The sequence below is a fragment of the Hypanus sabinus genome, chromosome 4, assembly GCF_030144855.1.
Source record: "Hypanus sabinus isolate sHypSab1 chromosome 4, sHypSab1.hap1, whole genome shotgun sequence".
NCBI lineage: Eukaryota > Metazoa > Chordata > Chondrichthyes > Myliobatiformes > Dasyatidae > Hypanus > Hypanus sabinus.
This window is the reverse complement of record NC_082709.1, coordinates 98,530,459-98,547,396: the sequence shown is the minus strand read 5'-3', so window position 1 is coordinate 98,547,396 and position 16,938 is coordinate 98,530,459. Positions and strand designations below refer to the sequence as shown.

Sequence of the window (16,938 nt, the reverse complement as noted above, 5' to 3'; positions counted from 1 at the left end):
ATACCCAAATCCAGCAGGACCTGGACAATATCCAGGCTTGGGCTGACAAGTGGCAACTAACATTCGAGCCACACAAGTGCCAGGCAGTGACCATCTCCAGTAAGAGAGGCTCCAACCATTGTCCCTTGACATTCAGTGGCATCACCATCACTGAATCTCCTACAATCAACATCTTGGGGGTTACCATTGACAGTAAACTGAACTGGTCTAGCCATATAAACACTGTGTCTACCAGAGCAGGTCAAAGGCTTGGAATCCTGTGGTGTGTAACTCACCTCCTGACTCCCCAAAGCCTGTCCACCATCGACAAGGCTCAGGTCAGGAGTGTAATGGAATACTCGCCACTCACCTGGATGAGTGCAGCTCCATCAACACTCGAGAAGCTTGACACCATCTAGTACAAGGCAGCCCAGTTGATTGATACCCCTTCCACAAGCATTGAATCCCTCCACCAACAACAAACAGTTGCAGCAGTGTGTACTATCTACAAGATGCACTGCAATAACACATCGAAGTTCCTAAGGCAGCACCTTCCAGACCCACGACCATGAGCACTAGAAGGACGAGAACAGCAGATACCTGGGAACACCACCACTTGGAAATCCCCCTCCAAGTCACTCACCATCCTGACCTGGAAACATATTACCATTCCTTCATTGTCACTGGGTTCAAAATCATGGAATTCCCTCCCTAACAGCACTGTGGGTTCAAGAAGGTAGCTTATCACCACCTTCACAAGGACAACTAGGGATGGGCAATGGTTTAGCTGGTGACACCCACATCCCATGAATGAATACATTTTTAAAATTGCAAATAATTTTGAAAAATAAGCAATAATTATGCCTAAGTTGATTACTGAATGAAGCACTTTAATCTTCAGAGAATTTTATTACAGCTTCAAAAGCACTTTTTGAGATCAGTTTGACTTCTGTGTGCAACAGCAGGCATTCAAATTGCTCACCATTCTCAATTTATTGCTGTGATTTGTGGAGCCAATTACTTTTTGTGACAAGATGCTGTCCATAAATTACACAGTAAGTGGTAAGAACATTATTTACAGCTTTTTTCCAGGAAAGTAATAACCACGCGGTGGCGTCCTGTCATCAATGTGCCCCGTTTGTTGCTCAAGCAAGAATGTTGATGAGCAGATGTCCTTCTCTTGGAAAAATTGCTCAACAACTCAAATATCGATTCACCCTTTGTATCCGTTTCTAAATCCCCTTGCAAATAACAACTCTTGAACCATGATTTCATCATTTGAAATTTGAAAATAAAGTCTGCCATAACAGTATTTCAGTGGAGTAAAGGAAATTACAGTGGTATGAGAGAAGAATTAGCCAAAGTAAATTGGAAGGAGATGCGTGAGTTTCTGGGAAAACTGAGGATAGATGTATTCCAAAAATAAGCAACTACTGTACTTGAATAGCAAAACAGTACAACCGTGGCCGACAAGGAAAGTGGAAGCTAATGTAAAAAACATGAGAGGGCATACAGCAAAGCAAAAGTTCACAGGATTAGGGGATTAGGAAGTTTTTAAATACCTACACAGAGCAACTAAAAGAATTATTAGGAGGGAAAAGATGAAATATGAAAGCAAGCTGGCAAACAAAGTCAAGGAGGATAGAAAATGCTTTTTCAAGTATATAAAAAGTAAAAGAGATAGTGGATATAAGACTGATAGAAAATTAGGCCAGAGAAATATTAACAAGGGATGAAGAGATGGCAGATGAACTCATGAGTATTTTGCATCAGTCTTCACTCTAGAAGGCATTAGCAGTGTCCCAGATGTTGAGGGTGTGAGAGAAGAGAAGTGAGTGCAGTTACTATTACAAGGGAGAAGGTGCTCAAAAAGCCGAAAGATCTAAGGGTACATAAGACACCCAGACCAGGTGAACTGCACCCATGGGTTCTCAAAGAGGTATCAGTAGAGATTGTGGAGACATAGGTAATGATTTTTCAAACATCACTGGACTCTAGCCAAAGGACTGGAAAAGTGCAAATGTCACTCCACTCTTTAAGAAATGAGTAAGGCAGCAGAAAGGAAGTTATTGACCATTTAGCCTGATCTCAGTGGTTGGAAAGTTGTTGAAGTCAATTGTTAAGGATGAGGTTATGGAGTACTTGGTGACACGGGCAAGATCGGACAATGTCAACATGGTTTCCTTAAGGGAAAATCTTGCCTGATGAACCTGTTGGAATTCTTTGAGGAGATTACAAGTAGGATAGATAAAGGGGATGTAGTGGATGTTGTATATTTGGATTTTCAGAAGGCCTTTGACAAGGTGCCACACATGGGACTGCTTACCAAGTTAAGAGCCCATGGTATTACAGGAAGGTTACTAGCATGGTTAGAACATTGGCTGATTGGTAGGAGGCAGTGAGTGAGAATAAGAGGATAATTTTCTGGTTGGTTGCCAGTGATTTACTGGTGTTCTGCAGGAGTCAGTGTTGGGACCACTTCTTTTTATGCTGTATGTCAATGATGGAAAAGATGGCTTTGTTGCTAAGTTTGCAGATGATATGAAGTTTTCTGGAGGGGCAGGTAGTGTTGAGGAAACAGGTAGGCTGCAGAAGGACTTAGATTCGAGGAATGGGCAAGAGAGTGGCAAATGAAAAATAATGTTGGAAAATACACAGTAATGCACTTTGGTAGTGGAAATAAATGTGCAGACTATTTTCTGAATGGGGAGAAAATCCAAAAATCTGAGATGCAGAGGGACTTGGAAGTCCTTGTGCAGAACGCTCTAAAGTTTAACTTATAAGTTGAGTTGTTGGTGAGGATGGCAAATGCAAAGTTGGCATTTATTTTGAAAGGTCTAGAATACAAGAGCAGGGATGTGATGCTTAGGTTGTATAGAGAACTGGTGAGGCCTCACCTTGAGTATTGTGGACAGTTTTGGGTCCCTCATCTAAGAAAAGATGTGCTGGCATTGGAGAGGGTCCAGAAGTTCACAAGGATGAGTCTAGGAATGAAAGGAACATTTGATAATTCTGGGTCTGTACTCATTGGAATGTAGAAGGATGAGGGGGTGATCTCATTGAAACATTTTGAATGTTGAAAGGCCTAGACAGAGCAGTTATGGAAAGGATGTTTCCCATGGTGGGGAAGTCTAGGACACAAGGGCAGAGCCTCAGGATAGAGGCATCCATTAGAACAGAGATGCGGTGAAATTTCTTTAGCCAAATGGCGGTGAATTTGTGGAATTTATTACCACGGGCAGCTGCAGAGACCAAGTTGTTGGGTGTACTTAAGGTGAACATTGGCAGGTTCTTGATTGAACATGGCATCAGAGGTTAGGGCAAGGAGGCCAGGGAGTGGAGCTGAGGAGGGGGAAAAGGATCAGCCATGATTGAATGCTGGAGATGGCTCGATGGGCCAAATAGCCTAATTCTGTTCCTATATCTTATGGCAAATAAGAGAAAATCTGCAGATGCTGTAAATCCAAGCAACACACACAAAATACTGGAGGAACTCAACAGGCCAGGCAACATCTATGGAAAAAAGTACAGCCAATGTTTTGGGCTGAGGCCCTTTGACAGGAGTGGAGTAGAAGGATGAGGAGTAGATTTTAAAAGGTGGGGGAGGGGAGAGAGAAACACCAGGTGATGGGTGAAACCAGGAAGGGGATGGGTGAAGTAAAGAGCTGGGAAATTGATTGGTGAAAGAGATATAGGGCTGGAGAAAGGGGAATCTGATAGGAGTGGACAGAAGGCATGGAAGAAAGAAAAGTGGGGAGGAGCACCAGAGGGAGGCAATGGACAACCTACTCATATTTTCTCTCCTGTCCTGCTGAAGGGTCTCAGCCTGAAAAGTCGATTGTATTTTTTTTCATAGATGCTGCCTGGCCCTCTGAGTACCACCAGCTTTTTGCATGTGTTCCCTTATCTAATGGTCTTATTAATGAAGCGAGCATAACCAAGAAGCGAAGATTCAATTCTTGGCAAAAAAATTTCAGGTAACCACGCAGCAAATTCTGTTGTCCAAGTACATTCCACATTCTCAGGTACTTCATCTGTATGTCTTTGAGCAGAGATATCACTGAGCAGAAAAGCTTTAATGATTTGTTCTGGTAACTTATGCAAAACCATACTCAGAACTTCCCTTACTGCTGGCAGAATCTGCCCTCCAATTGTATGAGACTTACCAGATTTAGCAACAAACAATGAAACGCAGTATGAAGCACATGAGCCATTACTGTTTTGTTGTGAAGTGTTTGCAAAGATGTTTTGAAGTGTTTCTATCTCTGAAAGTTTTCATGAAGTGACTAAAAACAAGCTAAGTTCTTGTTTGCTTTATCAGAGGGCATTTTTTTCAAATGTTCAAGGAGTCTTTATGGTTTCATTGTCTCATTTGAAAGAACTTTTTCACACAAACAATTTGGCTGCTGTTGGTTGCTTGGTGCTGGTATAAGTCCATATTACAGATACTCCACACTGTACTGTCCACACTTCTTTTTCATTAAGTCTGCTTCTGCTTCATTATGGATTAATGGCCACAGTCAATTGGCCTGTTGTTTGAGACCATCTTTTAGCGCAGTGATCAATAAAAGGAAATCTTAAGACATCATTATAGGTCAGGCAAAACCTGACTCTGCCTAAAGGAACATAAAGTGGGGCAGCGATATCTTAGTTGAGCCGTGATCTAGGGAAAAATTCAAAAGGGCAGTTGCTGAACTTTATACCATTGAATGTCATGCCCATATTCACAGGACTTGTGTCACTGCATAACAGAGAAACATAGCAATAAAAACCCTACAGCACAATACAAGCCCTTCAGCCCACAAAGCTGTGCCGAACATATCCTTACCTTAGAACTACCTTGGCTTATCTATAGCCCTCTATTTTACTAATCTCCATGTATCCATCCAGGAGACCTTATCATTTCTGCCTCCACTACCACCGCCGGCAGCCCATTCCACACAATCATCACTCTGAGTAAAAAAAAACTTACCCCTGACATCTCCTCTGTACCTTAAAACTATGCCCTCTCATGCTAGCCATTTCAGCCCTGGGAAAAAGCCTCTGACTATCCACACGATCAATGCCTCTCATTATTTTGTACACCTCTATCCGTCACTCCAAGGAGAAAAGGCAAAATTCACTGAACCTATTCTCATAAGGCATGTTCCCCAATCCAGGCAACATCCTTGTAAATCTCCTCTGCACCCTTTCCATGTCCTTGCTGTAGTGAGGCAACCAGAACTGAGCACAGTACTCCAAGCGGGGTCTGATCAGGATCCTGTATGACTGCAACATTACCTCTCGGCTCTTAAGCTCTATCCCAAGATCGATGAAGGCCTTCTTAACCAGAATCAACCTACGTAGCAGCTTTGAGTGTCCTATGGACTCGGACCCCAAGATCCCTCTGTTCCTCCACACTGCCAAGGGACTTACCATTAATGCTATATTCTGCCATCATATTTGACCTACCAAAATGAACCACCTCACACTTATCTGGGTTGAACTCCATCTGCCACTTCTCAGCCCAGTTTTGCATCCTATCAACATCCTGCTGTAACCCCCGACAGCTCTCCACACTATCCACAACACCCCCAACCTTTGTGTCATCAGCAAATTTACTAATGCATCCCTCCACTTCCTCATCCTGGTTATTTATAAAAATAATGAAGAGTGAGCATCCCAGAACAGATCCCTGAGGTACTCCACTCCCTGAGGCAAGCCAGTTCTGGATCCACAAAACAATGTCCCCTTGGATCTTTCTCATTATTTCTTGAACTTTCTCAATAAGCCTTGTATGGGGTACCTTATCAAATGCCTAGCTGAAATCCATCTACTATATCTACTGCTCTACCTTCATCAATGTGTTTAGTCACATCCTCAAACATTCCCATAATTAGAGTATGTGAATCATACTAGCTAACAGTAGGAGGCTCACAAGGATGATTCCAGGAATGAAAGGGTTAACATGTGAGGAACGTTTGGCAGGTTTGCGCTTGTACTCGCTAGCATTTAGAAGAATACGGGGGATCTCAATGAAATCTACTGAATGCTGCAAGGTCTAGATAGGTGGATGTGGAGAGGATGGTTCTTCTGGTGGGGGTATCCAGAACTAGAGGGCACAGTCTCAAAATTGAGAGGCAAGGAGGAATTTTTTTTAGCCAGAGAATAGTGAAAATGCGGAATTCTCTGCCACAGACTGTGCTGGAGGCCAAATCCGTGGGTATATTTAAAGCAGAAGTTGATCATTTCCTGATTGGACAGGGTATCAAAGGATAAGGTGAGAAGACTAGTGAATGGGGTTGAGTGGATCCAGGATCAGCCATGATGTAATAGTGGAACAGATTTGATGGCCTGAATGGGTTAATTCTGCTCCTCTGTCTTATGGTCTAAAGGAACACTGTACTGCAGTAGCGAACAGCAATAATACTTAGGCCAGGCCCGGAAATAGCGTGATTACTCAATCCAGATTTCTTACAATATGCCAAGTACAGAAGTATCGCATTGCTTTTCAACAACTATAACATGCTTCAAACAAAGTCTAGGAGATTGGTGGGTTAGCAAGAGATGAGGTGATCATTGTAATCAATCAGGAAGCACTGAGGATCTAATGCTTATCAGAAATAATTCATTTCTTAAATTAATCATTTAACTGCCCCTCTTGCTACCAAATGCCTGCCCATTCCTCTTTTATGTTTATTGCCCCTTAGAAACTCCTACTGTCCCCAGGGGCAATTTTACTTACTTTGGGAACCATTGATTTAGATGATAATGTGATAAAATGGATCAACAAATTGAATCAGCAGAAAACACGGAGATTGGGGGCATAGTGGACAGTGAGGAGGGTTATCAATGCTCGCAGTGTGACTTAATTGAATTGACTTTATTTCTTACATCCTTCACATACATGAGGAGTAAAATTGTTCACAATATGTCTCCATCTAAATGTGCAATGTGCATTCATAGTAATTTATAATAAATAGAACAGTCAATGTAACATAGATAAACACTCAAATCAGTGTGAGTTCATCAGTCTGATGGTCTGGTGGAAGAAGCTGGCCTGGTGCCTGTTGGTCCTGGCTTTTATGCTGCGGTACCGTTTCCCAGTTGGTAGAAACTAGAATAGTTTGTGGTTGGGGTGACTTGGGCCGCCAATGATCCTATGGGCCTTTTTTACACACCTGTCTTTGTAAATGTTCTGAATCATGGGAAGTTCACAGCTACAGATGTGTTGGGCTGTCCGCACCACTCTCTACAGAGTTCTGCGATTAAGGGAGGTACAGTTCCAATTGAGGAGTGATGCAGCCAGTCAGGATGCTCTCAGTTGTGCCCTTGTAGAAAGTCCTTAGAATTTAGGGGCTCATATCAAACTTTCTCAGCCGTCTGAGGTGAAAGAGGCACTGTTGTCCCTTTTTCACCACACAGCTGGTGTGTACATACCACATGAGATTCTCGGTGATGTGCATGCCAAGGAACTTAAAGCTGTTTACCCTCTCAATCCCAGATCCATTGATGTCAATAGGGGTTAGCCCGTCTCCATTCCTCCTGTAATCCACAACTAACTCCTTTGTTTTTGCGACATTGAGCGAGAGGTTGTTTTCTTGACACCACTGTGTCAGAGAGATGACTTCTTCCCTGTAGGCCACCTCGTTATTGTTTGAGATACGGCCAATCAATATAGTGTCATTGGCAAATTTAATTAGCAGATTAGGGCTGTGGGTGGCGGCACAGTCATGGGTATACAGGGAGTAAAGGAGGGGACTCAGTACACAACTCTCAGGGGCTTCTGTATTGAGAGTCAGAGGGATGGAGGTGAGGGAGCCCACTCTTACCACCTGCCGGTGATCTGACAGGAAGTCCAGGATCCAGCTGCACAAGGCAGGGTCAAGGCCGAGGTCTCTGAGCTTCTTGTCGAGACTGGATGGAACTGTGGTGTTGAATGCTGAACTGTGGTCCAAGAAAAGCATTCTCACATAAGCATCCTTCTTCTCCAGATGTGCAAGGACAGTGTGTGGCTAATGCGTCATCTGTTGATCAGTTGTGTCGGTGGGCGAATTGTAGGGGGTCCACTTTGGGTGGTAGTATGCTGTAGATGTAATTTATGACCAGACTCTTAAAGCAGTTGTGTATTATTGAGGTGAGTGCATCAGGACACCAGCCATTTAGGCATGTCACCTTGGTCTTTTTTGGTACAGGGACAATGGTGGAATGTCTTGAAGCAGGAAGGCACTCTATACTGGGAGAGTGAGAGATTAAAAATGTCTGTAATCACACCTGTCAGTTATGCTGTGCACATCCCGAGTACTTGCTCTGGGATGCCATCCGGTCTCGCAGCCCTGTGACTGTCCACTCTTTGGAAACATCTGCGTACCTCAGCCTCAGAGATGACCAGGTTGCAGGTTGTAATGGTGGCTTTCCTTGAAGGCTCAGAGTTAGCAATGTTGAATCCAGCATAAAATCGATTGAGCTCATCTGGGAGAGATGCCACGATGTTGACGGCACCATACAGTTTGGCTTTGCGATGGTATGCAGCCCTCACCACAAGTCACGTCTACTATTCGTTGTGAACCTTTACTCAATCTTGTCCCTGTATTGTTGATTTGCAGCTTTGGTAGTTTTGCACAGATCATAGCTGCTTCTCTTGAGCTCTAGTTGATCGCCAGTGATGTAAGCTCTATGTTGTGTTGTAAGTGCTGATCACAAGGATTGATCCAGGGTTTCTGGTTTGGGAAGACCCTGACCAACTTCTGAGGGACAACATTGTCCATGCACTTCCAGAGGAAGCACACGACTCCATCAGTGAACTTGGAGACATGCTCACCATGGAGGACATTCCAGTCAATGTCATCTGGACCAGCTGAAAAAATGGGCTAAAAAATGGCAGAAAGTATTTAATGTAGTCAAGTGTCTGTTGTTGCTCTTTTGGAGGACAAAACATATTGGGACTTTTGCAGTGAATGATTAGGCACCAAGTACAGCAGTTAAGATGTTCTTTTGAAGTTTTGTAAGACTTTGATAAGGCTGAATTTAGAGTACTGTGTCCAATTCTGGTCACCTACCTACAGGAAAGCTTGAATGAGTGCAGAGAAATTTTACAAGGTTTTGCCAGTACTTGTGACCCTGAATAATAGGTTAGGACATCCATGGATGGAGTGTCATTTTTGCAAGGTCTCTCTGGAATAAATCTTTGCTGAGATTTGTGAAATATCTTTTTAAATGTCTGCCTTTAGTGATCTACCATTCTTCCCTTTATCGATTTGCCCAACGTCGAAATATGTTCTCATAAACACAAAGAGCGTTGACATCCTCATTTCTCCTGTATTAGCATATTAAGTAAACTCCAGGTTATAGACTAAATATGAAATTTACATTTAGGATATTTGAACTCACACATGATATATACAGCTAACTGTGCATTCAACAAATATTTTAGAGTCAGTAGCACAGAAACAGCCCATTGGTCCAACAAGTTTACAGCACAGAAACAGCCCATTGGTCCAACAAGCTCACAGCACAGAAACAGCCCATTGGTCCAACAAGCTCACAGCACAGAAACAGCCCATTGGTCCAACAAGCTCACAGCACAGAAACAGCCCATTGGTCCAACAAGCTCACAGCACAGAAACAGCCCATTGGTCCAACAAGCTCACAGCACAGAAACAGCCCATTGGTCCAACAAGCTCACAGCACAGAAACAGCCCATTGGTCCAACAAGTCCATGCTGACATTCTATATCAGTCTTATTCACCCCACACTTGGTCCATGGCCTTCTATGATTTGGCAATTCAAGTGACCATCCAGTTACTTATTAAATGCGAGATTACTAGCTTCCATAGAACCATAGAACATTACAGCACAGAAACAGGCCTTTTGGCCCTTCCTGTCTGTGCTGAACCATTTTTCTGCCTAGTTCCACTGACCTGCACCCATCCCATATCCCTCCATACACCTCTCATCCATGTACCTGTCCAAGTTTTTTCTTAAATGTTAAAAGTGAGCCCACATTTACCACTTCATCTGGCAGCTCATTCCACACTCCCACCACTCTCTGTGTGAAGAAGCCCCCCCCCCCCAATGTTCCCTTTAAACTTTTCCCCCTTCACCCTTAACCCATGTCCTCTGGTTTTTTTCTCCCCTAGACTCAGTGGAAAAAGCCTGCTTGCATTCACTCTGTCTATACCCATCATAATTTTATATACCTCTATCAAGTTTCCCCTCATTCTTCTACGCTTCAGAGAATAAAGTCCTAACCTATTCAACCTTTCTCTGTAATTCAGTTTCTCAAGTCCCGGCAACATCTTTGTAAACCTTCTCCGCACTCTTTCAACCTTATTAATATCCTTCCTGTAATTAGGTGACCAAAACTGCACACAATACTCCAAATTCGGCCTCACCAATGCCTTATACAACCTCACCATAACATTCCAACTCTTATACTCAAAACTTAGTATTCCTAGATCTCTGTGTTCCACTGCACTCCTCAGCACACTACCATTTACCTTGTATGTTCTACCTTGGTTTGTCCTTCCAAAGTGCAATACCTCACACTTGTCTGCATTAAACTCCATCTGCCATTTTTCAGCCCGCTTCTCCAGCTGGTCCAGATCCCTCTGCAAGCTTTGAAAATCTTCCTCACTTTCCACTACACCTCCAATCTTCATATCATCAGCAAATTTGCTGATCCAGTTTACCACATTTATCATCCAGATCATTGATATAGATGACAAATATCAATGCACCCAGCACTGATCCCTGTGGCACACCACTAGTCACAGGCCTCCACTCAGAGAAGCAATCCTCCACTACCACTCTCTGACTTCTCCCATTCAGCCAATGTCTAATCCAATTTACTACCTCACCATGTATACCTAGCGACTGAATCTTCCTAACTAACCTCCCATACAGGACCTTTATAAAGGCCTTATTGAAGTCCATGTAGACAAAATCCACTGCCTTCCCTTCATCCATTTTCCTCATAACCTCCTCAAAAAACTCTAATAAATTTGTTAAACATGACCTACCACACACAAAGCCTTGTTGACTCTCCCTAATAAGTCCCTGTCTATCCAAATACTTGTAGATCCTATCTTTTAGTACTTCTTCCAATAATATACCTACTACCAACATCAAACTTACCGGTGTGTAATTTCCCATATTACTTATAGAACCTTTTTTAAACAACGGAACAATATGAGCTATCCTACAATCCTCCGGCACCTCACCTGTAGGTACAGTCATTTTAACTATATCTTCCAGGGTCCCTGCAATGTCAACACTAGTCTCCTTCAAGGTCCAAGAGAATACCCTATCAGGTCCTGGGGATTTATCTACTCTGATTTGCCTCAAGATAACAAGCGCCTTCTCCTCCAATCTGTATAAGTTCCATGACCTCACTACTTGTTTGCCATATTTCCATTGACTCCATGCCAGTTTCCTTAGTAAATACAGATGCAAAAAACCCTTTTAAGCTCTCCCTCATTTCTTTCGGTTCCATACATATCCGACCACTCTGATCTTCAAGAGGACCAACTTTAGCCCTTACTATCCTTTTGCTCTTAATATACCTGTAGAAGCTCTTAGGATTATCCTTCACCCTGACTGCCAAAGGTACCTCATGTCTTCTTTTTGCCCTCCTGATTTCTTTCTTAAGTCTGTTTTTGCACTTTTTATACTCCTCAAGTACCTTATTTGCTCCCTTTTTCCTATACATGTCATACATCTCTCTCCTCTTCTTTATCAGAGTTCCAATATTCCTGAGAACCAAGGTTCCTTATTCTTATTCACTTTGCCTTTAATCCTGACAGGAACATACAAACTCTGCACTCTCTAAGTTTCGCCTTTGAAGGCCTCCCACTTACCAACAACATCCTTGCCAGAGAACAACCTGTCCCAATCCACGCTTTCTAGATCCTTCCTCATTTCTTCAAATTTGGCCTTTTTCCAGTTTAGAACCTCAACCTGAGGACCAGATCTATCTTTATCCATGATCGAGTTGAAACTAATGTTGTTATGATCACTGGAACCAAAGTGTTCCCCTACACACACTTCCGTCACCTGTCCTAACTCATTTCCTAATAGGAGATCTAATATTGCATCCTCTTCAGTCGGTACCTCTATATATTGATTTAGAAAACTTACCTGAACACATTTTACAAACTCTAACCCATCTAGACCTTTAATAGTATGGGAGTCCCAATCAATACGTGGAAAATTAAAATCCCGTACTATCACAACTTTATGTTTCCTGCAGTGTCTGTTATCTCTCTGCAGATTTGCTCCTCCAATTCTCACTGACTATTGGGTGGTCTATTATACAACCCCATTAATGTGGTCATACCTTTCCTGTTTCTCAGCTCCACCTATATGGCCTCAGTAGACAAGCCCTCTAATCTGTCCTGCCTGAGCACTGCTGTAATATTTTCCCTGACCAGCAATGCCCCCCCCCCCCATCCTTCATCCCTCTGCCTCTATCACGTCTGAAACATCGGAACCCTGGAACATTGAGCTGCAAGTCCTATGCCTCACTACGTTTCACTAATGGCTACAATGTCATAATTCCACGTGTCAATCCACGCCCTCAGCTCATTAGCCTTCCCCACAATACTCCTCGCATTGAAATAGACACACCTCAGAAGATTATTACCTCCACACACAACCCTTCTATTTGTGACTTTGCATGAAACTTTGACATCATTTATTTTCACCCTCGCTCCACTGTCTATTCTGGAACTCTGGTTCCCATCCCCCTACAAATCTAGTTTAAACCCCACCCCCACCTTGCCAATAGCACTAACAAACCTCCCTGCAAGGATATTGGTCCCCTTGTAGTTCAGGTGTAGCCCGTCTCTCTTGTACAGGATCCACCTGCCCCAGAAGGGGTCCCAATGATCCTGAAATCTGAAAACCTGACCCCTACACCAGTTCCTCAGCCACGTGTTCATCCTCCAGAGCATCCTACTCTTACCCTCACTGGCACGTGGCACAGGTAGCAAGCCTTCTCATTTTTTTGCATAACAGTTCTGAGCCTCTAAGACTCTGGCCAGTGCCAAGTGTTGGTTTCATCAAGAAGACACAGAGTCTGCAGACCATTCCTCCAACCCACTGCTCAACCAGTTGAATTCTTCCAGTTTTATGAAGTGATGCTGAATTGAAATTGAAGCTGTATTGCAGATATTCCTGCAGATATCAGTGATTTACTGATCCAGTCTGTGCCCTTTTCCCCCCAGCTATCACACTTCTTTACGTTTTTGATGGATTACTATGCTGATCATTGTGCAGAGCACAGTACGGCAAGAGGTGGTGAGTAAGAAACATTCCACTTCAAGTTTTCTTCAATAGATTGATAGATGTGAAACATATTACTCATTGTGAATAAATGAAGTTTTGTGGATATTCTGAAATCATTTTTGGAAATATCTTGCAAAACATCTGAAAAAAGCAGATGACTAAAGCCAAATTTGAGTTTACTATACTGAGCGTGTATACTCAGTTGACAGTTTACTAAGCCCTTGCTATACCTAATAAAGTGATCCCTGAGTGTATGTCCGTGGCGTTCTGCTGCTGCAGCCCAGCCATTTCAAGGTTTGACATGTTGTACGTTCAGAGATGTTCTTCTGGATGACTGCCGTAACATGTACTTATCTGAGTTACATTTGCCTTGCTGTCAGGTTGAACCAGTCTGGCCATTCTCTTCTGACATCTCTCATTAATACTTTCTTGTCCACAGAACTGCACTCACTGGATGTGTCTGTTTTTCATACATTCCCTGTAAACTCTAGAGACCAATGTGCATGAAAATCCCAGGAGATCAGCATTCTCAAACCACCCCATCTGGCACCAACAGTCATTCCATGGTCAAGGTCAATTGCATAACACTTATTTTCCATTCTGATGTTTGGTCTGAATAACAATCAAACCTCTTGATCATGTCTGCCTTGAGTTGCTGCCACATGATTGGTTGTTTAGCTATTTGCATTAAAAGCAGGAAGCCTCTGAGTGGAGATGTTGCACAGATGTGAAGAAAAACCTAGCTGCAGGAGTATCATGGGTGCATAGCATCAGGAACACTTCATCACAAGAAAAAAATATAAGTTAGACATAAATAATACAGAACTTTGTTACACCACAAGAACACAGACAGAACAAAATCCAGAGTTGTGCAAAGTGATCATAGTGTGGTTATAGTGAGTTAGTGATCAGGGTTGTGCAGGTTGGTTCAAGGGCTGAACGGCTGGAGGTATGTAGCTGTACTTGAAACTGGTGGTGTTGGATCGCAGGCTTCTGTACCTTCTGCTTGAAGACAGTTGCAGGAAGGTGGTGTTGTCTGGATGGTGAAGATTCTTGTTTATAGATTTTACTATTTGAAGGATGACTGCTTAGAACTATCTTGGAATTAATGACTCTATATTAATTCCCCCTTTATGTTGTGTACCACTCAGCTATAATGCAGACTCTACCAGTGCTTGAAATAAAGCAAGGTAGCTATGTAAAACTCCAAAGCATTTTGTAGATGTCTTTCTTTATTACTTCACAGAGTCACACCCGCAAACTCTCTGGAATAATCTAAGTTGAAAAAACCAGAATCCTGGAAATTTCATTAGATATTTATGGATAGCATACCCTTCAGTGCTGAGATTTGTGAAATATCTCTATAAATATCTGCCAATATTGATCTACTATTTTACCCTTTGATCGATTTTACCAGTCCACTTTAGCCAACTCTGTCCTCAGTTTCAAGTATGATGAAATCAAGACTACCATCACTGTCTATTTACTGTGAGGTCACTGAGCTCTTTACAGAGCCCTACCACTAACCAAGAGGAAAGGAAGCCAGTGAGGGACCAAGGTTAATTCACCAGAGGTCAAGATGGGGCTTCCTTTCCTAGCAGTGATAAGCATATCCTTCAAGATCATCTTCCCACCAGGAGCTGGATGTCTGTATATATCTGAATAAATGAGCAGGACCAACCAATCAGTGTTGTCAGCTGATCCACCAACCAATTAACTCAAAGCTACTCTGAAACTCAACTTCTGCCTCACTGTCCTAACTTTGAATATTACTGCCTACAAAAATGCATCAACCCCAGTTTTGAAATTTCCAGTTTTTCTAAATGTATTTTTGCATTGGGATGTCAGGGTGTGTGTTGGTGGAGTTGGTGGGAGAGGGATCCAGTTTTCTAGTGTTCCTTTTGTATCATGAATTTGATTTAGATTTTTGAAAATGTAACCAGGCAGGTTGATGAGGGCAGGGCAATAAATGTGCCCATATGAACTGAAGTAAGGCTTTTGTTAATAGGCTGCTCTGGAAGGTGAGATCACATGAGAATCATGGAAAGCTAGCTGAATGAACACATAACAAGCTTGACAATGGGATGATGGTGGAAGGTTGTTTGCCAGACTGGAGGCCTGCCATTGGCAATGTGCCTCAGGGGTTGGTGCTGGGCCCTTTCTTAAACCATAAGACCATTAGACATAGGAGCAGAATTAGGAGCAAGTCCTTCCATCCTATGATACTCCCCCTTCTGTGTGTGTTGCTTATTTTCTAAGTATTATTGATGATAGTTTTCAGAATTTTCCCTTCTAACAAGCAAATTGTTCTCTGCTTTCTCACTCCCTCCATTTCTGTAGAGTGGATTACACTTCCTACCTTCTGATTTCTGGGAACACTTCTAGGATCCATGCAATTTGGAAGTTGACAACCGGAGCACCCATTGACTCTGTAGTAACACACACAAAATGCTAGTGGAACACAGCTGGCCAGGCAGCATCTATAGGAAGAAGTACAGTCAACGTTTCAGGCCAAGCCCCTTCGTCAGGACTCTGTAGTCTCCACTTTCAAAACCCTACAATGCAAACCATCATGTCTTGGGGATTTATCACATTTTAATCCCATGAAACTCCCTGGACAGCCTACCTGAGGGTCCCCTGATTCTTTGAGATCTCTTTATCCCATCATCTACTTCTTTATTTTCAGACGATCCTTGTGTCCTTATGATGAGGCCTCCCTCGGTCTATCACTCGTGCCTTCCTGCAATTCGGATCCCTCTGCCACTTGGCTGAGCTCAGCTTCATCCCCACTTAACCCCCTCATGCTTCAGCTGCAAGCTTGCCTGAGCACTGCTAATCCCCCCCACTTACCTACCTCAATGTGAGAAAGGTTGGGAATCTCTTCCTCAGTTATTGGGGTGTTGGTGAAAGGCAGCATATACCACATCCCATTTCCTCATCATCCAAGCCCGTATCCCATTCAGGGGTGAGTGCTGGTTTAGTCCTTCCTGCTACTGGTCTTTCAGTCTCCCCATGTTGCCACAGAGTCCTCTTACTAAGTGTGGTGCTCTGAATCAATACGCACCTCTTGTCCCAGAGGTAGAAGGTAGTTCCGATGGAAAATCTTGACATTCCCATTCCCATCCTCTGGTTTCACCCAGAAAACTGGTACGTTTGGCATCTGGCGCTCCACTACATAGGGTGTAGCCACCCAGTGGTCAGCCATCTTATGCTTCCCAGGTAGCCCCGAATTCTTTATGAGGATTCGGGCTCCTGGCATGAGTTGGGAGAACCTAACCTTTCATACCTCCTCTTATTTCCATGATTCTGCTTGGTAGCCACAACCTCAGCTAATACAGAAGCCTTTTTCAGCTCCCTTCTCATATCAGACATATACTTCAGCTAAGTCTTCGGTGGTAGGCCTTCCTCACCAGTCCCAAAACAAGGGTCGATGGGCAACATCACATTGCACCCAAACATCATTTGGCAATTGTCCAATATGTTTAATACTTTTTTAAAGGATTATATGGGTCGGCACAACATGGAGGGCTGAAGGGACTGTACTGTGCTGTAATGTTCTATGGTTCTATGTTGACTCCATTTGCTCTTTTTTTCTGATCCCCAAGGTTCCGAGCACGTCTAGCAAGGTCCGATTAAACCTCTTGGTCTGGCGATCACCCTACAGGTGTTAGGGCTTGACCCTCAACTTCTCAA

General features: G+C 43.1%; 1 protein-coding gene across 1 annotated transcript in view; it reads left to right on the top strand.

Moving 5' to 3' along the window:
* Positions 1 to 16,938, top strand: part of LOC132393018 (serine/threonine-protein phosphatase with EF-hands 2-like) — a 190,362-nt gene that overhangs the window by 76,277 nt on the left and 97,147 nt on the right. The window contains exon 4 of the mRNA XM_059967709.1: positions 13,185 to 13,257. Coding sequence (XP_059823692.1) covers positions 13,185 to 13,257 — 73 coding nt within the window. The remainder of the gene's footprint in view (positions 1 to 13,184; positions 13,258 to 16,938) is intronic.